Genomic DNA, 25449 nt, shown 5'->3' on the forward strand with positions numbered 1-25449 from the left:
GGCCAGTGAGGAGCATCTCGTCTCATAGTGGGGTTGGCCATGTGGTCCTCTCTGGACTGGCTGCTCTATTTGGCCTAGTGGGTCAGGATGTGCTCCAGTCTCTCCTCCTCCCCCGTCATCTGTTCCTGTGTGCTCTGGTCAGATATATCCTTCTCCCGAAGACAGGTATGTTTTATAAGGACTATATGTTACATTTTATGAGATAATATTTCTGAATCTATTGAAGTGCTAACGTAGTTTGAATTGTTATTTTATTAAGACAGTGAAGAATTGAAATTTTCCTCTCATGTTAAACAAATCTTGCTTTCCTGGGATAAACACTACTTGGTCATGTTGGATTATCTCTTGAATATATTGTATTGTTTTGTTAGTGTTACACCTATACATTTTCCATTTTTGTTCATGTGATACATTAACAATACATTTTGTCAAATTTTGTCATTGGGCTAATGCTGGTCTCATAGATAAACTGGAAGGTACCCTATACTTTCAAGTTTCTGGAATAGTTTGTGCTGAATTAGTATTAGTTGTTCATGAAATATTTTGTAGCATTTACTGAGAGAGAAAAAATATATAGAAAAACAATATTAACAACAAGTAGGGAAAAGCAGGGAAAAAGCACATCTAGGAAAAAGAATTTAGTAACTAAAAGGAAAATAAAAACAAATCAAAACGCAACACACCATCAAGTTGATTCCAACTCATAGTGATGCCACAAGGCAGGGTAGAAGTGCCCAGGTGGGTTTCTGACACTGCAACTCTCTACAGGTGCAGAAATCTTCTCTTTCTCCCATGGATCGGCTGGTGCTTTCAAACTGCTGACCTGGAACTAGCAGCTGAACACACACTTTCCTCTGCCAAGATAAAAAAGAGTGAAAATAAGCAAAACTAAGGAAGGGCGAAAAGAAAAGAAAGAAATAGTAAAGGAAAAACTCAGATAAAATAAAAAGGAACGAAGGGAAGGGAAAAGAGAAACAGGAGAAAAGGAAGACCACAGGAAAGCAGAGAGGGCGTGAAAAACAAGGGAGCGACAGAACAAAAGAACGGTGGCGGATCAGAGAGGAGGAAACTGCAGGGAACAGGGTACCTGAGATGGGCTGGAAGTCCCTACAAGTCAGGGAGCGTGTGGGAAAGAGGGGAAAGGGTGAAGGTAGGACCCAGTCCTAGATGGCATTTCTCCCAGCTTCGATGTTGTCTGAGGTTCAGAGCACCCCATCTGGAAGTAGTCCACATGGGTTGAATGGATGTGACATGGATGCTCAGAGCGGCTGGTCATGGAAGGAGTTCTTATCTGTCCAGATATGGCCATGGAGTGACACTGCTGGCCCAATGAGATGGGGTTCATACATCTCCAGACTTGAGAGGGGTACGCATTTAGCCCACTCCTCAAGGGCTGAGCTCTATCCTTGAGCAGTGCAAGGGCTATGCGGGGGTTGTCACTGGTGGCTCCTTGATGAATTGGGGGTGGGGGGTGGGAGGTAGTGCCTGGTCACGCGATTGGTCAATGTGAGGAACAAGGAAGGATTTCACCTTTCTCCTTGCCAGTTCTGGTGTGCCCTTCTACCTATAAGTCAGAATTGACTAGATGTGGTAATTTCTTGGTGATATATGTATATGTTGGCTTCCCTGATTTGCTTCTATAGCTAACCTTGACCTAGACGCCCTGGTAATTACTAATAAACTTTTGACTATGCATTTGCCTAGTCTTAATAGTTCATCTACAAGGGGAAGTCAAGATGTATTAGTAAAAATGATAAAAAACCAAAATATGAAGCTATCGTTTCTCAACATATCCTCTATCTATTCCTATATATTTCTAAAGGCAATATTTTCATCCCTCTAACCCTAATCTGAAGAATTCTGTCCTCTTCAGTTTATACCAAGTCAAAACAGCAATTTGGACATCCCTGTGAGACCCAAATCATGTTTCTCTTCAGTGTTCTGGAAATGAGGGTGATCAAGGATGTAGGGTAGATGGTTAAGGTTTCCTAATGAACTCTTCTAATATAGCCCTAGCTAACTGAGGAGGGCAGTGTTGTTAGGGGAATACTCTTCCGTGCAACGTTCTTGCCTGTTTTCTTACCAACACAGTTCTCAATTTTCCTACAACTTCTTCCTAATAAGCCCTGATGATCTTCCTGTGTCTTTCTATAAAATCTATCAAAACTACCTCTTTAGTGTAGGGGGAGGTCAGATGCGTAGGCATTCCCCCCACTGAGGGCAATCAGTTGCCAGACTGCTGTCTCATCCCCGCACCACAGGGGTGGGCCTGCTCCCTGCCTCTGGGGACAATGGACAGGCTCCTGTAGGTGGAGTTTTCACCCTACTGATAATGGTTCCTATGGAGACCCAGAGACCACCCCCTCATTGCTGTGTAACCTATAGTGCAGCCCCTCCCTGTGACTTATGTCTCTACCAGTAATTAGTGGGCTGGCATGCCCCCACAAGGCATATAGGTGTGGGTCAGCAATATAGAGCTCTCTGACTCTCTCTGATCTCTCTGGCTCCCCTCTCTTCCCCCTCTCCTCTCCCGTCCTCTCTCCCTTGTTCCCTTGCCCTCCTTCCCTTCCCCCTCTCTCCACGTGGACCACCAAGCTGGGCTGAGGTGAGCAATGCTACCATGTAACGTGTCTGACTGCATCATTGTAATATCTCTTTTATCTCTCATGCTTTCAATGACTTTAATATAATACTTATCTCAACCATACAATTGTACATCACTGAACCCATGGGTAGTATTAGTAGCAGCAGGTGGGGGCTGGCCCCTCTCCTCCACGTGCCATTTTAATTTAATACTACACTTTAGAATCAAAACAAACAATCTATTACACTCTGTCCTTGGAATGAACTAACCTAGCAGACCCTCTTCCTCAGAAACTATTTTTTTGATGAACCTTTAAAAAAATTTTTGAAGGCACCCTGAGACAAGTTTATTACTCAGAGAACATGTCTCAAGTCATCCATTGATCGCAGACATGTTTAAACATACTCTGCTTGGAATAAACTTGTCCAGGTATGAACTAGAATCAAAGTAGCAATACCATTTTACTACTATTGTTTTAAGTGGATCATGCAGTATTTTTACTTTTGTGTGTGACTGGTTTCACTCAACATGTTTTCAAGGTTCATCCATGTCACTGCTTGTGTCAGAACTTCTTTCCATGTACTCATTCTTGATGGACAATTTTAGGGCATGTATAATTTTTAGTTAACAGGTATGTTTGTCTCAGTTACTTTTCTCTATTTTACTTCCCTGGGTTCTCATATCCATTGCAATGACCACAGAGAACTCACAGACAAAATTCATGATTAAAGGGTTTAGGAAGGCATCTAAAAAGTTGTCAGGCCAGTGAGAAATGCTCAGGGTTGAGTTGTTTATCAGGACACGTTATAAAGTTCTTTCAGGTGTGCTCCAAAGGGGCTTGCCCTTGTGCTGTAAGCTTCAACCCAAAGGCTCTATGGGTCAGCAAATCCAGCTTCCTGAATTAAGTGCCCAGAGGCACACCCCTCTGAAAGTCGGCTTCTGCACAAACCCACTCAGCTTTACTTGCATCCTGTGGGTTGAGACATCCATCGCTGTGTCCCATGCTCTGGCTCCTGGTTCTGTGGCTGCTCTTCTGTTGGTCGAGCCGTAACTGGATCCAGGAGGTACACTGCACAGGGATGTCTGGTCCAGAAGACAGGCTCTGTTCTTGGCTCTTGCTGGTAATGAGATTCCTCCTCCTGCTTGTCAGAGGGCTCGTTTTTTTTTGTTTTGTTTTTTTTTTTAATGCACAGCAGGAGGGGAATCCTGTTCCCAATTCCTCAGAGGTGCATCCTATCAGTGTCTTCTTCCTAGACCCATACAGGTAAAGGTCACTTGGTGGGAGTTAGAAACCAGCTAGAAGAGCCCCATTAAGTAATTCACTGCCTCTGCCACATCTTTTCTTTCAGCACTTTAAATATGCCACCCGCCGTCTTCTGGCTGCCCGGGTCTCTGTAGGACAAATCACTGCTGAAGCTTCCTGAGGATCTCCTTTCTCTGTGGCAATGTGCTTCCCCTTGCTTCCTTTCTGGGGTTCCCTTTCTCTTTGGTTTTTGGAAGTTTGATTGTAGTGGGTCTTGGTGTGGGTGTTTTGGGATTTTCCTATCAAACTTGGAATCCATTAAGCTTTTTATGTGTAGACTCATGCCCTTAATTGATCTTCTGCCCTTAATTCTTCAAATGTTCTTTCTGGGATTTCTATAATACATATTTTGGTTGACAAGGTGGCATCTTACAATTTCTTTGTTATCTTGACTTTTCCTCATTTTTTTTTTTTTTTGCTCCTTAGACTAGGTACTTTCAATTCCCTTGCTATTTAGTGAACCCTTCTGCAAATGCAAATTCACTATTGGGCACCAACCCAATCCAGTGAATTTTTCATTTTACTCATTATAGTTCCTCAGCTCCAGTAATTCTATTGGTGTCTATTTGTAGTATCTGTCTTTTCCTTGATAATCCAACTACTGTCAGACTGGTCACAAGCAGTAGAAATAGTTTTCCTATCACTTAAAAGTCAACAGTTGCTGAACTGCTACAACTTTCTACTTGCTTCCTAGAGTTCAGGCTATTGATTTCTGGTTGTTTCCCCTGGAGATTGTTGATGCAGGAGGGCAGCAGCAGGAGACCACTCACACCTCCATCTTCCAGCAGTCCTCCTTCTCTTGGTTTGATGGCATCACCACTTCTGGCTCCCCCGCCCCCGCCCCCCCACTTCTCTATTTGCTCCCTCTTTGCTTCTCACCAACGCTAGTGATCTGCTGGATTCTGTCTTTGCACCCTTTCCATAGGAAGCATAATCAGCACGGCTCTATGTTGACATTGAATCTCAAATAAGGTTTTCTGGACAGTGCTTTTCAAGTTAACATAGTAATAAATCCCTGTGTTTCCATCTTCTGCAGGTGTTTCCTGTGACTGCTGTAAAAAGTGTTACCAGAAAGCGACTTAAAGCAATACCAATTTACTCTCTTGTAACTATGGATGCAAGAAATCCAAAATGGGTTTCAGTAGCCCCAAATCAAGGTGTCAGAAGGGCTGTAATTTCTCTCGAGACCATTCCAGATCATCTTTTTCCTTGTTGTTTCCAGCTTCTAAACTTGCATTCTTGTTATACTTACAGCCTTTGCTCCAGCTGCTGTCAGTCCATCTCATTGAGCAACTTCCTCTTTTTCTCTTTCTATTTGCCGAGCGTGATGTCCTTTTCCAGACACTGGGCCCCCCTGAAAACATGTCCAAAATATGTGAGACAAAGCCTGGCTTTCTTTGCTTCTAAAGGGAATTCTTGAATACAAAATTGATTCTTTGAAATGTAAACCCTCGCTTAATTCACAATTTAAAAACTTGTTAATAAATATAATTATTCAAGAAAGGGAATTCAGATTTTATTTCCTGTAATTCAGATAGATTTGTTCTTCTGGCAGTTTATGGTCTTTCAATAATCAATAACGACCAATACCATCGTTCACAAGCATCGATTCTTTTCCAGTCTTCCGCAGCTTTCACATGCGTGTGGGTCCACTGGAAACACCATGGCTCAGGTCAGGGGTACGTACGTAAGACCTCAAAGTAACGTCCTTGCTCTTCAGTACTGTAAAGAGCCTTGGAGCAGCATATGTGCACAACGCAACACATCATTTGATTTTTTTGAGGCTGCTTCCATGAGCATTGGCTGTGGTTCAAAAACCAGGAAATCCTTAAAAAGGTCACACTTTTCTCCATTTATCGTGATCCCGTTTACTGGTCCAGTGATGAGGATTCTTACTTCTTTATGTTGAAGTATAATCCATACTGAAGGTTATACACGATGATCTTCATTGTAAGAGCTTCAAGTCTTCTTCACGTTCAGCAAGCACAGCTGCCTCATCTGCATATTGCAGGTTGCTCATGAGGCTTACTATAATCCTGATGCTACATTCTTCTTCACATAGTCCAGCTTCTATATTCCCTCAGTATAGAAACTAAATAAGTATGGTGAAAGGATACAACCCCAACGTGTACCTTTCCTGATTTTTTTTTTCCTCATTAAACCTTGTTTTTAATGGGTCTCAAAATTCTGTGACAGATTTTTGGTCAGGTTGTTTTCCATTTAAAAATCACTGATTTTAAAAACTGATAACTTAAACTGCCACACTGAAAAGAAACATATGGTCCACATTCTTTTCCTTCTGAAAGTTTTATGATGCATTGTTATCATCAACCAGTCTTTACTATGAAACTTAAATGGCCAATTGAGACAAGCAGTGCTGAGGCCATTCTTCCACCCCTGATAAAGACTGGAGTGGCAGGTGTGATGGGTAATATTCATTTAGCCTTCTGAGCCTTCTGGGCAGACTTGGTGACCCTGCCAGCTCCAGCAGCCTTTTTGCCCACTGTCTTGATGACACCCCAGCAACGGTCTGTCTCATGTCTTGGGCAGCAAAACCAGCCAGAGGAGGACAGTCAGAGAAGCTCTCCACACACATGGAATTGCCAGGTACCGAGTCAACAATGGCAGCATCACCAGACTGCAAGAATTTGGGGCCATCTTCCAAGTTCTTGCCAGCACGGCAATCAATCTTCTCTTTGAGCTCAGCAAACTTGCAAGCAATGTGGGCAGTGTGACAATCCAGCACAGGTGCATATCCAGCACTGATTTGGCCTGGATGGTTCAGGATGATCACCTGAGCAGTGAAGCCAGCTGCTTCCATTGGTGGGTCATTTTTGCTGTCACCAGCCACATTGCCACGGCGAATATCTTTGACAGAGACGTTCTTGACATGGAAGCCTACATTGTCCCCAGGCAGAGCTTCACTCAAAGCTTCACGGTGCATTTCAACAGACAGTGTGTCAGTGGTAATGTTGACTAAGCAAAGGTGACCACCATGCCAGGTTTCAGAACCCCAGTTTCCGCTCTGCCCACAGGGACAGTGCCGAGACCACCTCCTGGAGAGGCAGGTGCAGGGGCTTGTCAGGTAGGCAAGTTGGAGGCAGGATGCAATCCAGAGCTTCTAGCAGTGTGGGCCCCCTAGCATTGCCATCCTTACGGGTAACCTTTCACCCCTTCAACCAAAGCATATGAGCACTTGGTTCCAGCATGTTGTCACCATTCCATCCAGAAAATGGCACAAATGCTACGGTGTCAGGGATGTAGCCAATTTCCTTAATGTAGGTGCTGACATCCTTTGCTTTTAAAAAAAAAATTTAATCGTTTTATTAGGGGCTCATACAACTCTTATCACAATCTATACATACATCAATTGTGTAAAGCACATTTGTACATTCATTGCCCCCATCATTCTCAAAACACCTGCTCTCCACTCAAGCCCCTGGCATCAGGTCCCCACCCTCTCCCCTCCCTCCCTGCTGCCCCCTGCCTCACGAACCCTCGACAACCCACAAATCATTATTTTGTCATATCTTGCTGACTTCCTTAAGGATTTCCTCCTATCTCTTCTGGCTGTAGGGTGGCTCATTAGAATCCATTTTGTTAACACCAACAATGAGCTGTTTCACACCCAGTGTGTAGGCCAGAAGGGCGTGCTCACGGGTCTGCCCGTTCTTGGAGAGACCAGCTTCACATTCACCCGCATCAGCAGCAACGAGGAGGGCAGCACGGTCAGCCTGCGATGTTCCTGTCATCGTGTTTTTAATGACGTCTCTGTGTCGGGGGCATCGATGATGGTCACATAGCACTTGCTGGTCTCAAATTCCCTCAGGGAGGTATCAATGGCGATGCCACACTCCGATGCCACGCTCCCATTCGGCTTTCAGCTTACCCAAGACCCAGGCAGACTTGAAGGAGCCCTTCCCCATCTCAGCAGCTTCCTTCTCGAATTTTTCGATGCTTCTCTTGTGGATCCCCCCCCATTTGTAAATCAGTTGACCAGTTGTGGTGGACTTGCCGGAATCGACTTGTCCAATGACGACGATGTTGATATGGGTCTTCTCCTTTCCCATTTTGGCTGAGGCTTTTGCGGTGGTTTTCACCGACACCTACATTCTGGCGGCAAACCCGTTGCAGAAAAAGGGCCTTTCCTGATTTCAAGTCATGAAAAAACCCCTTATTCTGTTCCAACAACTGCCTGTTGACCTGTGTACAGGTTCCACATGAACACAGTTGCATGCTTTGGAATGCCGACTCTTCACAGTGTTATCCATAGTTTTTTATTATTCACACAGTCTAATTCCTTTGCATATTCAATAAAACATAAGTAAACCTCTTTCTGGTGTTCTCTGCTTTGGATCAGGATCCATCTGACATTAGCAATGACGTCCTTTCTGCCATATCCTCTGAATCTCGCTGGAATTTCTGGCAGCTCTCTGTCAATGTACTGATGCAAACATTTAAAAATTATTTTTGGTAAACTCCTACTTGTATGTGACATTAATAGTATTGTTCGATCATGCCTACGTTCCTTTTGGTGGCGTCACCGCTCTTCGGAATGGGCACAGATCCAGATCTCTTCCAGGTGTTGGCCAGGTTGTTGGCTTTCAGATTTCTCGGGAGAGACGAGGGAGTGCTGCCAGTGCTTCAGCAGCTGCTGAACCACCTCTTAGGGGCATGCTGTCCGTTTGTGGACCTCTGTCTTTCCCTGATGTCTACAGTGCAGCTTGGGCTTCTTCCTTTAGTATTATTGGTTATTAATCATATGCTACCTCTTGAAATGGTTGAAATTTGACCAGTTATTTTGGTGCGGTAATCCTGTGTGTCCTTTCTATTTTCTTTTGTTACTGCCTGCATTATTAAATATTTTGCTTATAAAATCCATCAGTATTATAACGTGAGGCTTGACGATTTTTGTTCAGTTATTTTAGTTTGAGTAATGTTGAGCTTATTCTTCCCTTTTGATTTTCTACATTTTTTAATATGCTTTATTTTGTCTTCTCGAGCCTCCTTTGAAATTATCTGGTCAGCTCTTTTACTTCATTTCTTCCACTTGCTACTGTACACTCAAGAGCAAGTTTTAGACTCTTTTGTGACATCCATCTTGACCTTTTTTCTTCTTTCGTCTTTTAATTGCCTTTTTCTTTCTTTGTGTATGATGCTCGTGATGTCATCCCGCAACTCTTCAGATCTTTGTTCATTAAACCTGTTCTTGAAATGGTCTCTAAACTCAGGTGAGATGTTCTGAAGGTTGTATTTGGGCTCTTGTAAATCAGTTTTGCTTTTCTTCACTTTCAGCCTGAACTTAAACATGAGAAAAATGTGATCTGTTCCACAGCCAGCTCCTGATCGTCTTTTGCCTTTTGATATTGAGTTACACCATTGCCTCTTACTACAGGGTGTATAACTCAGATGATGCAGCTTTTGTAAGTCGGGGCGTTGGTGGCTGGATGGCTTTTCCTTCGTAGGTTAAAAGGCTAGGTAGAAGGCATGCGCTCACTTGAGGATGAGAGTGTTGTTTTGGGCCTCTGTTGTCAAAAGGTTTAACAGAGAACACTACAGATCGAGTCTGTAAATGTTAAGCAGGATCTGTGACCCCAGCCTCCTGATTTTCTTAATTAAGCAGGAAGCTGGTGATTTATCTATCAAAGAAATAGCTTAGAACAGAAAGTTCTTGTTTTAATACGTATATTAAATATGACAGCTAATTTGTAGACTATATCCCCAGCGAAACTAAGGGTACTTACTTGATTCCCATTCTAGTAAAGTGGAGATTCAGGACATATCCCACCTTAATCCTGAGCCCCTACTTTACTAGAGTGTGTGACTCAAGTCTCCACAACCATGTGAATCATGTCCTTGACAGTTGGTGAATTATGAGAAACATGATAGTAAATTGTGGAGCCTTGGGCCATGCAGGTGAATACTAAGGGGAAGAGCATTAGTTGATACCAGGGATGGTGGAGTAGTACATAATTTTGGAAAAGTCCAACATTTGAGATATCTTTAATCTCCACCTCATGGGGACCAGTTTTGTATTGATCCTTCTATAAGATATTATTCTTGTGGTAATACATTTCCTTTTAAACAAATTAGACAGAAATTACCCATATCACCTCCTTTACATTCCATTAGTGGAAATTTGGTCACGTGACAACATGTAACTACAAAGGGGACTAGAAATAGGAATTGGGCAACCCCATTCCAGCTATATCCTTGTTATGCTGTAAGAAGGAGATATCAAATATTTTTAAAGAGGACATTTATTAAAAGTTTAATTGGGCAAAGATAAGGCAAAGACATACTATCCAGATGAGGAAAACCATTAGCACAATGCCATAATGGTGTCCAAGTGTTTGCTGATTTACAGAACTTTAAAATGGACATGAGAAGAAGTCAAGGAAAACTGTCATACATGCATGGTTGACAGCAAATCAATACACCATCCTTACAGGTGAGATTACCAGAGCAGTAATGGGACACATACATTGTGGTAGACAGAAAAACTCGCAAGATTGGTCTGTGCCCTCCCCAAGGCAATTGGACAATGACTCCTAACAATACAAGCCCCTCACTACGATCTTCATCAGGGATGCTACCCAGGCAAGCTACCAAGGGAAACTGCCTCTCTCTTAGTTGGTCAGGGTGTGGAGATAATGCATTTTGCAATACAGTATACTGTTTGAAGGCAAGCCTATTCCCAGCCCTGGTCAAGGGTCTGAGGGAGTTAAGTGGAGGCTTAACCTAAGTAGAGATTATGCAAAGGATTGTGGGCTTTCATTGTCATCCATAAACTTTTCCTGTAAACTATGTGCTCAGAATTGAAGCTCTACTACAATCCCTCTAATCGGGGATTTTAATATTTAAGTCCTTGAGGCTTAAATTAAGGCTCACACAGGCTATTGTGCTCCTTTTGTGAGGATTTAGCTGACACGTCACTTAAAAGGCTGCTTATTTTAAGACAAGCCTTTAATACCCCAGCTGTTATTCTTTGTCATAGCTGGACACCATCTGATTTCTTCACCACGCTTTGCTATTGACCACTCCATGAGGGCAAGTATTGAGCAGGGCTACATCATAGGAATTAATTGTTCTTAGCTTAGGGCTTATGATTAAATATGAGCTCAAATTTTTTTCATATAGCTGGTCTACTTTATAGGCAGCAATATCCGTTTCTTCTGGATAATATAAATAATGTCCATAGGAACCTTTGGTAATAATTAATGATAACAGTATCATTAATGTAGTCAATGATATATCATTACAACACTATTGAGGAAAGGAAAATAATACATATGAGAGGGATACTAAAAAAAAACGAACAGGATTTTTTCCCCAAAGCTATGTACCATATATACTCAAGTAAAAACTGCATTTTTTCAGCACATTTTTTTAAACTTTGGCTTAAATTTTTTTTCTTTTAAAAAAAAATCATTTCACTGGGGGCTCGTACAACTTTTATCACAATGCATACATACATCCATTGTCTCAAGCACATTTGTGCATATGTAGCTATCATCATTTTCAAAGCATTTTCTTTCTACTCGAGCCCTTGGTATCAGTTCATTTTTTCCCTTCCCTCTCCCTCTCTCCCTCCCTCACGAACCCTTGATAATTTACAAATTATCATTATTTTTCATGTCTTGCACTGACGATGTCTCCCCCCACTCCCTTGTCTGTTGTCCATCCCCCTGGAAGGGGGTTATAGGAAATCATTGTAATTGGTTCCCCCTTTCTCCCTCCACCTTCCCCTTACCCTACTGGTATGGGTACTCTCAATATTGGTCCCAAGGAGTTTATCTGTCCTATATTCCATATGTTTCCAGCTCTTACCTGTACCCATGTACATGCTCTGGTCTAGCCAGATTTATAAGGTAGAATTAGGGTCATGATAGTAGGGGGGAGGAGGGGGAAAGCATTAAAGAACCAGAGGAAAGCTGTATGTTTCATTGGTGCTACACTGCAGCCTGACTGGCCGGTCTCCTCCCCATGACCCTTCTGTAAGGGATGTTCAGTTGCTTACAGATTGGCTTTGAGCCTCCACTCAGCACTCCCCACCTCATTCACATTATGATTTTTTGCTGTGGGTCTTTGATGCCTGACACCTGATCCCATCAACACCTTATGATCACACACGCTGGTGTGCTTCTTCCATGTGGGCTTTGTTGTTTCTCAGCTAGATGTCTGCTTATTTATCTTTAAGCCTTTAAGACCCCAGACGTTCAGCACAGATTTAATGCCATTTTTGTGGTAAAATTAGGCTCCTTGGGAGATATTCGGGTCGGCTTATACTCGAGTATATACGCTATTTAATTTTTTTTACAAAACGATATCCCCTTCAAAGTACTCTCCATTACACTTACTACATTTGTCCCATCTTTGATTCCATTCTTGGAAACATTTTTCAAACTCATCTGATATAGCTGAGAGCACCTCGCTGCTTTTTCTCTTCACCTCTTCTACATCATCAAATCACCGTCCTTTCATGTCCCTCTTCATTTCCTGAAAGAAGAAGCCACACAGAGCGAGGTCAGTTAAATAAGGTGCGTGGGGCAAGAGAGGCATGCTGTTTTTTGCTAAAAACCAGCTCACTGAATGGCTGCATGAGCAGGTGCATTGTCATGGTGGCAAAACAAGTACCCTGCCTGCCACAGATCAGGCCTTTTTTGTCACACACTGTTATTCTGTCTTTTCAGAACCTCTAAATAGAAAGCCAGATGAACAGTCTGACCTGGTGAAACAAACTCCAAATGCACTATGATTCAACATTTTCATCTGTTCAGGAAATTCACAGATCTCAGAATGAGTTTTGTCATCAATGAACATCTCACCTTTTTTAAAATAAGAAAAATACTCATACACTTGAGTTTTACCCATAGCGTTGTCCGTGGAAGCTGTGTTCAAAATCACAACAGTTTCTGCAGCATTTTTCCCAAGCAGGAAATAAAATTTTCACAGCCACACGCTGCTCTCTTAAATCAGCCATCACAAAAAATGAGGTTTGAGTGGAAACTGCTTTTACAAAAACAATTCGCTGTGACCAGAGAGAAACTTCCCAGGCGACCCCACTGGTTGCACTAATTCAGGGCAAATCGCTTGTGGCTTGCCTAGTGGGAAAAACTGCGTACTTTGAAATCTCTGCTCCACCCAGCGCAATTCTGTTTTGTTGGGAGTACCCCCTCATATATCGAACGCTTTTAAAACTAAAATACACGGAACGTTCACTTACGCAGTGTGGTAGATATATAATCATTTGTCAATTTGAGGATTAAGAGTGTAGGGGTGGAGTCTAGCCTGTCAATCAGAGCATAGCCCATGAGGCCTCTGTGTGGGCATGGCCTTCTCCTCAGAATTCTGGGAACTCCGTTACTTCCTTCTTGGAGGTGGGAGACTCTCTGCTTACACCCTGGGGTCATATAGCAGCTGACAAGACACATTGACCCACTCTGATGCAGAGACCCCTGTCAGCGCCAGGATGTTTCCAACGCCACTGGATCCAAAGACTTTCTACCCACTGGCCAGTGGTCTTCTACATTCGACGTCATTGCATGTGTTTCCTGAGTCTGAAGAGGGCTTTACAGATTGGTATCTGACATATGGGCTAATATCGGGCTTATGGACTTTATCTGGACAGGGCTGGGATGTTTTCACAATGTTCAATTGCTCTTGTATATAAAACTTTCGTATACATGTGTGTTTGTTTCTCTAGTCTGCCCATACTAAGACATGTCACAAAAAGCAAAGAAAATAGAAAATGAATGGTAGTCTTAAGTTGCCAATTATTGGACAACCACAAAGGCAAGAGATTTGAATCAAAATGCAGTGACCTCTAAATCCATGACCTTGGGATAGCGGTCATTTTCTTCTCACACTGGAGTATTTCAGCTTTAGGCCAAAGGAGTACCTCAGTTCCTTTACCGTGCAATGAGTCTGTTTAAGGTAAAGCATTTCACTTAGTGTGTTTTCCAAATTGAATTTACCTGCTGTGCCTTGATGTGGCTTATGGAGAATGTTATACACCTCTAAAAGACAAAATCTCAAGTTCAGGTAGCCTTTAAAAAGAGGCCTGGCTTACCAGGGCCTGAAAATACATGATTAGCAATATAATATTGGGGCTCTCTATAATAATGTTATTTCCTCATTAGGGGTCTATTTATATATTTATTATTAATGTGGAATGTTTACCTAACATCAGAATCACCTAGATGAGAACAGATTTTTGTGAACAGTTAGCAGTACCTACCTACCACATCTCTATCCTCCTAAAATCTGTATTCAATCTCTTGTTCGATACCCAACCCCACCCCAAGTGAGAATATCCAAAATCCTATCCAGCTGTTACATTCAACAAGTTAGCTGCTTTCTCCTACACCCAACAAATAAAGTTGTTTTACAAATGAATGATTGCATGTAAGATGTTTCTGTTCTTAAACGACTCTTGGACCCTCCACATAAATCCCGGAGTGGGATAGGATAGGAAGCTAATTTTACTGAAATCTCAAGATATATATAGATATTGAGATTGTTTATTGTGCCAGCCTGGCCAATAAACACAAGTGGGATTAACCGAAGGGCGGAGAGATAAATGGCTCGGTGAGCCTCGCCTTTCTTGTCTCTCGCTCTGTGATCATCGGACCAGTGTGCGGCTGCCTTGTTTGTTCTGTGCCTCAATTTACAGGCTACACTACCTGTGGAACACCTAGCCTGTGGACTGTGTCACTATAAGTTGAGGTCCCTTTAAGACATCTCTGGAGCTGGGGACTGGCGATTGGGACTGGTGGTTGGTTGACAGTTGGTGATCTGCCTTGTGGCTGGCTGCTGTGGTGAGATAGCCTAGCTCTCTGTATAAATAGAGGAAGATCTGGCAGCAGACTAGATTGAAGGACTGCTAGTGTCTCATAACTCTCACGGAAATGAGTTGCACTGAGCCATTTGTACTACTTTATAATTCAACCGTTCACTTCTTGTATTATATATATATCTGTATATAATTTAACAGTTCATTTCTTGTGTTATGTATCTAATTATCTTTGTAAATAAATATATAAAATTATCAGCAATCTGGTTTTATCTCTCTAGAGAACCCTGTCTAACACACACACACACACACACACACACACACACACACATATATATATGGGGGGGTGTAAGTATATAGCCATTTTTATGCTAAAAGAAAGCAGCCATAAAGGGTAAGGCATTTGATGACAAAAGGCAGTCTATTTGTGGTCTGTAAGAACATTAATTATATACATGATTTCTAGATAAAAATAAGGAGAGAATTCAGATCAAAAGTAAATGACAAGTTTTTATCTAAAAAGCAAAGTATTCTCATGATCTAGATGTGGCTACTAAGAGATTAATAAGATTTCAGAAATAACTATATTAGCAACCAATGTAAAAAAGTTAAAGGAAACAAGATTGGCAGGTCAGACAACAGACTTCTGATAACAAAAGTGAATGAATCCAAAGTTCACAGGTAAGATCCTGGTGATGACTTCCAAGATCAGGAGGTAATACGGTAGTAATGGGCTCAAGTCCTAAGAACCAGCAGTCAATGAGCCAGATGCAGGATCTGGACCTAGCAAAAAGCAAACACGATTTTTGCAATAGGGTCTACTTATATTGAAGCCAAAGAGATCTCATCCTAGGGGGCTACTAGGTCTCAATACCAAACCATTAAGCCCTCTTGCCCAGTCACGATGACACAGGGCCTTGGCTATCACAGAGGCCAAGGGATTTTAAAGAAGGCGAAGTGGAGACTAAAGCAAAATACCGTGCCGCTGACTTTGAAGCTGGAGGACAGGCCCACAGCCAAGGCATTCGAAGAACACAACCCTCAAAGCTGAACATGGCAAAAACAACACAAAAAAGACTCTCCCTTTGAGTCTCTAGAGGGAATTTGGCCCTGCCAACACCATGATTTCAGCCTATTGGAATTGATCTTTGACGTCTGACCTCTTGAATTATAAGAGAATAAATTGTATTGTTTAAAGTTTTTTTTAAGAGTTTCAAAAAATTTCAGTGACTGGGAAATAATATAAAAAACTCCGTCCTTACCCCTCTTCCCTTTATTCTCCCATTCTGTAATGTTGGTGTCAAATGTTAGTGGAAATTTAAGACATCAGCAACACAGAATGCTATCTATATGTGTGCTCGTGTACAAATACACAAATGTGTGTATTTACTATATTTTCATATAGTTCAAACCACATATTAAACAGGATTCTTGCTGATGGAGGAAAGGATGCCACAAACTAAGTACTTATTTGTCAACATTTTAAAGTACGTGAAATACTGCGAACTACCACTTAGCTGAAAGCCAACTAAAACGGAGAAAGGTCAAGACAAGAAGAGATGAGGTAGAGACGAGAGAAGGGAAAGAAGGACTTGTGTAAGAATGCACTTTGTCAGGGATCAGTGTGTGCAGAGATCAAGAGCTCAGACCTGGGGCCACACGATAAGCCCAGACCTGAAGCTTCACCTTGCCCTGCACAGATAGCCTGCACCATGATCATCTGTGGGTTACATAAACTTCGCTTTGCCTCTGTTTTCCAAGTGCAAAATGGGGCTGATGCCTCCTAGGGTATCTGGGAAGATTACATGGATTACATTAACACTTTTGAACTGCACAAGGTAAGCCCTCAATAAGGGATAGCGATTTGTTATTTTATTTTCGACAAAAGACCTGCCTTCAAGTTTGCTTTCCTGGTGAGAATTTAAGGGAAACCTCAGGCATGGCATCAATAGGTATCCGCTTGAGCCAAGTTGACCCAGGGAGTATAGCAGTTGAACAAGTGTGGCACCAGATACAAATCACAGCTTGTACCAGGGTATATCCCGTCATTAAAAGAGAATCCTGGCCTGGATGGGCCCTGATGCTGACCAAGTGTGTGAAATTTTCCAGTCATTACTTTGGCCATTTTAGCTTGATAAGGACCCTTGATTTAATATTTAGAAAAGTCTAAGCTTTTTAAAATGGATTTTTTAAAAGATCATTTTATTGGGGGCTTTTATAGTTCTTATAACAATCCACACATCAATTGTATCAAGCATATTTGTACATATGTTTCCATCATCATTTTCTAAACATTTATTTTCTATTTGTGCCCTTGGTATCAGCTCCTCGTCTCCCCCTCCTTCCCCTACCCACCCTTGTGAACCCTTGATAAATTATAAATTATTATTGTCATATCTTACACTGACTACTGCCTCCCTTCACCCACATTTCTGTTGTTCGCCCCCTAGAGGTGGTGGTGGTGGTGAGTTGGTGGGGGTAGAGGGGGTTATGCTTCTATCATTGGGATCAGTTCCCTCTTTCTCCCCTCCTCCCCCCACCCTCCCCCTACCCTCCTGGTATCGCTACTCAAAACGGATCTTTTTGTAGCTTTGCCTGTTGATGTAACTATGTGATAAAAAGCACTTTCTGAAACTATTATTCACTAAATAATAAGATGAAGGAATGGAGTCCGGGTGGGTAGTGGAATGCTTTGGGCTGCAATCTACACAGTCAGCAGTTCAAAACCACCAGCATCTTAGGGGGAGAAAGACTGGGCTTTCTACTCCGGTAAACAGTTCCAGTCTTGGAAACCCACACAGGGTCACTGTAAGCCGGTATTGATGGTGAGAGAAGATAAAGGAGATTTTAAAGGAATTTCTACTGGTAGTTAAATCCAAAAATCTGATCGGGGAGCTGGTTTGGGTGGCGGGGGGAAGGGGATGTGAGAGAGCGGGCCAGGGTTACTTTCCCCCGCCCAGGCAGGGGTTCTCCACTTACAGGGGTTGGAGAAACGCTTACTCTGGAGCTGTGGACACGGACTGCCTGCGCCAGCAGGAGTGTGTCACTTTAAGGCAAGACCAGGAAGTTGAAAGTGGACGGGGAGGGCTCAGAAGGGGTGTAGAGGACGTCCTGGAGGTGTTGGCAACTGCAGCTGAACAACTGAGATGATCTGGGTCCTCGCACCCCGCTGCTCAACACTGGTTCAGCTGGTTTTCTTTCCGGGGGGGAGAACAAGTCGGCATCTCGCTGTGGGGGGACTGGGTGTTGGCTGAAAGAGGTGGAGCTGACTCGCTCCCTCTCATTTGCTGTTGACTGTTTGTTGTGCGCTTGCTGTTGCCTTATACTCGTCTGCCACAGGCCAAAGTCCAGCCTTGCTCCCAGGTCCCTGCAGCTGGCATCTATCGCCCGGTGCTCTGGAGAGGAGGTGGGGTCCGATAACCACAGTCGAAAGTGAAATAGTAATGCCCTTGCTGTGATAGTCCAGCAGAATCGCTTTTCTCCAGAGCATCTCTTGTGGCCTATCAGCTAACGTCTTCCTCCAGAAGTAGTGACTAACGTGTAGTTTCCCCTCTTCTTCGTCTTTCCATCTTTTCTTCAGGACGAGTGGCCTTGCCTGAGCCGCCCCGTGAAGATCTCTGGAGACCATGGCCAAGAAAAGAGTTGCCGTGATTGGGGGAGGCGTGAGTGGGCTGTCATCCATCAAGTGCTGCCTGGAGGAAGACTTGGAGCCCGTCTGTTTTGAAAGGACGGATGACATCGGGGGGCTCTGGCGGTTCCAGGTAAATCTCCCGTACTACCTGGAACCACCTGTTAGACTAGATCCACGAGACCTTGTAATCAGGGGCTCAGAATGTGATGAGCTCGGTGGGGATCCAACCTGCTAGAATTTCACCTTCATCTGGCTCCCCCCTTGTGCTGCAGCCACAAGGATCCTGACCCCACTTCTCAGCAGCCATCCACTCAGGCTCCTTCAGGTTCCATGCACTTCTTCTTCCCGGCAGCAAGAGAAGGGCAGGGCCACTGCAAAAACGGTTATGAATGTCGCCTGCTTTGCCTTTCTTTGCTTCGGAAATTGACACAGAGACCACTTTCACCTCAAAGGTTCTGCTGCTGTTCGGAAACACGGTGGGAGCAACAATAATAAGCTTTAGGAAACAAGCAGTGGCTACAACAGTGAGGCTACTGGGATCACTTGCTTCCAGGGGTCCCTCTTTTCAATCTCCTCTTAGCTTTTTACTTCGTCTCATTTGAACTGGGTTCCCTTTGGCTCACTCTCTGAATAGCCGCCAGACGTCATTGAGAGAGACCATCATGCTTGGACCTTCCCTTGAGGAATTGGTAGTCCAAAGTCCTGGCTTTCTTGGAAGGCAAAAGGCACCTGGGACAGAGGTTTCTTGTCTTTGCATGTGCTAAATTGTTTTAGTACTATTTTATTGTGTCAGAGGTAAGCGTTTACACCGCACATTAGATTCCCCCTTAGCAACCTTTATATAAATTAGTCCATGCCATTAGTTATGGTTTTCACAATGGGTCAGGATTCTCATTCGTCCCATTCTGTTTTCACTGATCTAGTTTTTGGGTAACAATGACCATTGATCTCATGTAATTAATTGTATGAGGATGCAAGTTACTCATAGATGGGATTGCTATTTGGTAAAGCCGGTCTATTATTGGGCGGAAGGGCGACTTATTCAGATCCAAGTTTGAAAGTTCTCTGAAGGCAGTAGCTTCAGGGCTTCCTCTAGTCCCTATTGGTCCAGTGAGTCTGGCCTGTTTTCAGGAGTTCAAGGTTTGTACTACATTTTTCTCCCATTCTGATACCTTCCATCGCGATCAGAACAGGTGGTAATGCTAACTGGGTACCATCTGGTTCTGGTCTCAGGTTAGAGGAGGCTGGCTCATGAGGGCTATTAGTCTTTTGTGTTAGTTTTACATGTACTAAGTTTACAATGGAAAATGTCTACTGTGCACATCTATCCTTCCCATGTGTCCCAAAGGGTATTAAGATAACATTTACCTGAATGATATTTAAACTTCTTTAAATAATACCAAAGAATATCAATTACATGCATTAGGTTTCAATTTTTGGCCAGCTTTCTAAACCAGTGAATGAATGGTATTGCGTTGCCTCAGTTGGGTTTCATATTTCATAAGAACCAACCTGTGGGTCACAACCCCTTTGGGGGTCAAATGACCCTTTCACAGGGGTTGCCCGATTCATAACAGTAGCAAAAGTACAGTTACGAAGTAGCAATGAAAATAATTTAGTGGTTGGGGAGTCACCACAACATGAGGAACTGTATTAAAGGGTCGCGGCACTAGGAAGGTTGAGAACCACTGGTCTAGGTACTAACTTGATTTGATAAGATTCCTTATCCATACAGATAGGAACTGGAAACAGGGAATCCAGGGTGGATGATCCCTTCAGGACCAGTGAAGTGGCGATACTGGGAGCGTAGAGGGAGAATGGGTTGGAAAGGGGAGAACTGATTACAAGGATCTACATGTGACCTCCTCCCTGGGGGACGGACAACAGAAAAGTGGGTGAAGGGAGACGTCAGACAGGGAAAGATACGACAAAATAATAATTTATAAATTATCAAGGGTTCATGAGGGACGGGGAATGGGGTGGGAGGGGATAAAATGAGGACCTGATGCCAGGGACTTAAGTGGAGAGCAAATGTTTTGAGAATGATGAGGGCAATGAATGTACAGATGTGCTTTACACAATTGATGTATGTATGGATTGTGATAGGAGTTGTATGAGCCCCTAATAAAATGATTAAAAAAAGATTCCTTATCCAGATCTAGAGGAGAGTGTCTGCTTAGCAGATTCCCAAGCTGCTGCCATATTGAGCCCCGAGCATTGGCTGAAAATCTTGTTGATTGATTTTTTAAACTGTCAAGAAAACATTCTACTGTTGAAATCTGGACACAATGTAGATTAGAGGCGAAGAGCCGGGTTTGAGTTTATGTCCTGTTTCTATCATCTACTAGCAGTGTGATTGCTAAGTGGTGTAGAGTCCTTTGGACTTCTAGTGATCCCAAGTCAGAGTAGAGCTGCCCTGGAGAGTTTTCTTGGGGGTGATCTGTATGGAAGCAGATCACTAAGCCTTTGTCTAGGGCAGCCACAGGGTGAACTAGAATCACCAGCCTTTTGATTTGGGCTTAGCTGTGTGCACCACCAGGGCTTCTTACGAGCAGTGTGCATAAAGGTCTTGAACCTCCGTGTGTTCCTTTTTCCAAGGGCGATAATAATAGTACCCACTTCAAAGAGTAACTGGGGCGATTAAACGAAGGAATAACAATTCAATCACTTATCACAAGGCCAAGTGCAGAGTCCATTTCAGTTATTGCATACACCCAGGGTGGGGCTCGAACACGGGTATTTCTGGTATTGTCGCCAGGTTTGGCAGCTACTGAACAGACCTGAAATCAAGCATGGGAGGAAGTTGGAAGGGCATCTATCATCCTGTTTAATTATAACACCTCTAATTTTTATCTCTAAATTAGAATAAACTTATTCCATGTGTAAGAATCATCTTGGGTTTTTTCTCTGGTTAGAATCTTGGCAAAATTCTAACATCTTATAAAACTACTTTAGGAACATGAATACCCTAAATTTCAACACAGTTTTCTATTAGAACAGGCCACATCTGTGCAGTTCACCATTTGAGCTCTAAAGGCAGGTACCCGGGATATTTGTGTTTTAATAACTGAATTCTTGAGGAACAGTGGTCTGCAGTAGCTGCGTGGATACACGTGTGGCGCTGGAGCCCGTCATTCCCCGTGTTCCAATCAGACAACTAGCAAGCGTGCGGTTCTGTCTACTGTCATTATCTGTTCGTTAAGCTTGGCCAGGCTCTCCCTGTCTGGTACCTGGCCTTTCCCACTCCTTTGCTTTTTATTTGGAGACCTCTTTATTGATGAACCTTTCTGCAACTTATTGGGTTTCATATAATATAACACAACCACTTTCTGATTCCACCGTTTTCCCCAGCTGTGCAGGAAGTCCCTGGGGACTCTGCTGGGGGTTCCATCTCCGCTCCTGTGAGAGGTCCCAGGGAGTCAGTTGGTTCTCTTTGCTTCTCAGGACCCACCACTTGGATTTTTCTTCTCTACTCTTTCAAGGATCCCTGGTGGCACAATGATTAAGCACTCAGCGCACCAACTGAAAAATAGCATTTCTCCCTCCATGGAAGGAATCGCCTGGGGAGCTTTAGAGACTACTAGTGCCAACCCATCCTTGTGACGCTGAAAGGTGGCCCTCTCTGCTCCTGTAGAGCTGTAGAGTCTCAGAAACTCGGCGTGCTGTATAGTCTCAGAAACTCGGCGTAGGGTCGCTGTGAGTCAGACTCAACTCCATGGCCTTGAGCCTGGTTCAGAGGGACTTCAGAAAGCCTGTTCAGTGAATGAATGAAGTTGCATTTAGAAGTAAGGGATATGTTCCCTCACTCCTAACATCTTGGTTTCAAAATGACCCTACGATTCACTTAACTTTATAAAAAATATTAAATATTTGTTTATGATTTCAAACACAACATATTTAGATGAAATTTTAATTTGAGACTGATTTTAGATTTACAGAATTATTAGGAAAATAGTTCCTGAACACCCTAAACCAGTTTCTTCTATTATTAACATCTTACATTAGTGTGGTACATTTGTTATAAATAACCAGCCAATATTGGTACATTAGTATTAGCTAAACTCCATTCTTTATTTCGGGTCTCTCCTTGTCTCTCTAACATCCTGTCTCTTTGTGATGGTTTCTCAGATTTCCCTTGTGGACCATGTGGAGGAGGACTAGTTCGTTAAGTAGGATCTTCCTTGGAGGGGATTTGTCGGGGGTTTTCTCAAAGTTAGTCTGGAGTCATGTGTTTGGGGGAAGGTCACACAGGTAAAATGTCTTTTTCATCACCTCCTGAAAGGCTACCAGAATTAGTTGCTGTTGGGTGGATTCTGATTCATGGCAACCCCGGATGTGTCAAAGTAGAATCGTGCTTCACAAGGTCTTCAACGGATGATTTTTCTAACAGAGGTACCAGGTCTTCCTCCTGAGGCACCTTAATGGAACTTTGACTCACCAACCTTTAGATGTGCACCTGATCGAGATAATAACTTGCACTACCCTTAGCAAGGGTGATGATGCTATTTGTCATCCCATCTATTCTAATCCACAGAGATCCTGTAGGACACTGTAAGACTGCTACTGCTACACAGGGCTCCTTAGGCTGTAATCTTTCTGGGAACAGAATGCTAAGTCTTTTCTCCTGCAGAGCAGAGGGTGAGTTTCAACTGCTGACCTTATTTATTTATTTTATTAGCAGCTGAATGCTTAACCAGGGCTCCTTATATTACAGGATTTCAAAACGTTCATGGAATTTTTTTAATGGAAATGTGGAGCCCCTAGTAGTTTTAAAGTCTACTGGGTTTTAAAAATTGTTCTGATTATGGAAAATCACTATAACCAATTTGATTCCCTCTCTTTCCCAAAACAAACGGATATTGATTAGGACACTGGATTTTTTTTAAATCATTTTATTGGGGACTCGTACAATTCTTATCACAATCCATACATATACCCATTGTGTCAAGCACATTTGTACATGTGTTGACATCATCATTCTCAAAATATTTGCTTTCTACTTGAGCCCTTAATATCAGCTCATTTTCCCCCTCCCTCCCAGATTCCCCCCTCCCTCTTGAACCCCTGATAGCTTATAAATTATTATTTTGTCATGTCTTACACTGTCTGACATCTCCCTTCATCCACTTTTCTGTTGTCCATCCCCCAGGGAGGAGGTTATTTGTAGATCTTTGTAATCAGTTCCCCCTTTCTACCCCACCTTTCCTCCACCCTCCAGGTATCGCCACTCTCACCACTGGTCCTGAAGGGGTCATCTGTCCTGGATTCCCTGTGTTTCCTGTTCCTATCTGTATCAGTGTACATCCTCTGGTCTAGCCATATTTGTAAGGCAGAATTGGGATCATGATAGTGGAGGGGAGGAAGCATTTAAGAAGTAGAGGAAAGTTGTATGTTTCATCATTGCTACCCTGAAACCTGACTGGCTCGTCTCCTCCCCCGCAACCCTTCAGTGAGGGGGTGTCCAGTGGCCTACAGATGGGCTTTGGGTCTCCACCCTGCACTTACCCTCATTTACAATGATATGATTTTTTTGTTCTTTGATGCCTGATACCTGATCCCTTCAAAACCTCGTGGTCACATGGGCTGGTGTGCTTCTTCCATGTGGGATTTGTTGCTTCTGAACTAAATGGCTGCTTGTTTACCTGTAAGCCATTACCCGTAGTGACTCCAGAGACTATATCTTTTGATAGCCGGGCACCATCAGCTTTCTGCACCACATTTGCTTATGCATACATTTGTCTTCAGCAATCGTGTTGGGAAGGTGTGCATCATGGAATGCCAATTTAATAGAGCAAAGTGTTCTTGCATTGAGGGAGTACTTGAGCGGAGGTCCAAAGGGCACTGGATATTATCAAACATTAACTCATCACAAAGGAGAGAGTTTGGTGTCCATTGTCTATGTTCTAGATCAATGGTTCTCAACCTTCCTAATGCCATGACTCTTTAATACAGTTCCTCATGTTGTGGTAACCCCCAAAACATAAAATTAATTTTTCATTGCTACTTCATAACTGTAATTTTGCTACTGTCATGAATTGGACGACCCCTGTGAAAGGGTCGTTTGACCCCCAAAGGGGTTGTGACCCACAGGTTGAGAACTGCTGTTCTATCTAGTGTTCCTTACCCTTTTACTGGAGAATATTTCAGTCTAGAAACCATTAATCATTTCTGTAAGGTAGTTGAGAGGCACCAGAAACCAAATCAATCGAATTAGAACAAACAGGCTTTATGGGAGATAAAAACCCAGCCTGGGCGAAGTCCCACGATCCACAGTGTCCGGGCCAAGGGAGTTGCGCCCCAGTCTACAGGAGTGGTGCTTATATGGCCAGGGAACATGTGAGTGGGCTGTCTTGAGTCCATATAAGGTAAAGTAGTCAGGGATTGGGAGGTATGTCCGGGTTTCTGGAATGTAAGGTGTCTTCCTGGTTCTGGGTGTATTCGTGCCGGGTGCAGAGGAGCGGGCGAGAACAAAGCGGACACTGAGCCAAACAGGCCATGCCTGGTGCGGGCACTGAGCCAAATGGGCCGTGCTGAGTGCAGAGCGGTGGGTCGAGAATAAAGCGGGCCATTAGCCAGCTCTGGTCAGCTCTGCAGGTGTGTGTGGGAGATTCAAGGTCACTCACTGCTAGTTGTTTCAGCTAGCTCTGGTCAGCTCGGCATGAGTGGGGGAGATTCAAGGTCACTTGCTGCTAGAAGCTGGCCTGGCATTGATCCGGCCATACAATTTCCATTTTTCATTCCTTGCCTCAACCCCAGACCCCAAGGTCTCATACTTTCACATGTCTCTGGGCAAGCCTCTCATTATTTATTTCACCTGTTTCGGCCTATGCACTCTTCTGAGGGCACCGCTTTGACTAGATCACTGACCTAAATTAAATATTTAAATTTTGCCCCATTTCATATAGAGTAAGTTCATATCAACTTCAGTTTCAAAGATCTCTGTTATGTCTTACGGTATCTTGCTTATATCTCCTTAACTGAATTTGGTTTTTGCCCCGACCCGCGGGACTCAGTTATTCGTGGGGGCGAGGAGGACCCAGCCTGAAAGAGAAACGGGCGGAAAAGAAGAGCGAGACCAAGCAAATTCGTGTCAAGGTCTGAGTTTATTGTTACAAGGCTTGCCTTTTAAGCTAGGC

At 43.3% G+C, this 25449-nt stretch overlaps 1 protein-coding gene and 1 pseudogene across 2 annotated transcripts in view; one reads left to right on the plus strand and one right to left on the minus strand.

Moving 5' to 3' along the window:
• Positions 1-6267: 6267 nt before the first annotated feature.
• On the minus strand, positions 6268-7957 carry LOC101650313 (annotated as a pseudogene).
• Positions 7958-17783: 9826 nt separating this feature from the next.
• The window catches only part of FMO5 (flavin containing dimethylaniline monoxygenase 5), a 33905-nt gene continuing 26239 nt past the window's right edge, over positions 17784-25449 (plus strand). Inside the window, exons 1-2 of one of the 2 annotated variants that reach the window (XM_045283749.1) lie at positions 17784-17864; positions 18263-18443. In XM_045283749.1, coding sequence (XP_045139684.1) covers positions 18309-18443 — 135 coding nt within the window. In that variant the 5' untranslated portion in view covers positions 17784-17864; positions 18263-18308. Of the gene's footprint in view, positions 17865-17930; positions 18089-18262; positions 18444-25449 lie in introns of those variants that run through there. The other variant, XM_004717262.2, reaches the window with a different exon arrangement.

Source organism: Echinops telfairi, unplaced genomic scaffold (genome assembly GCF_000313985.2).
Source record: "Echinops telfairi isolate 266 unplaced genomic scaffold, ASM31398v2 ScPeMD7_7466;HRSCAF=8504, whole genome shotgun sequence".
In the NCBI taxonomy this organism is placed as follows: domain Eukaryota; kingdom Metazoa; phylum Chordata; class Mammalia; order Afrosoricida; family Tenrecidae; genus Echinops; species Echinops telfairi.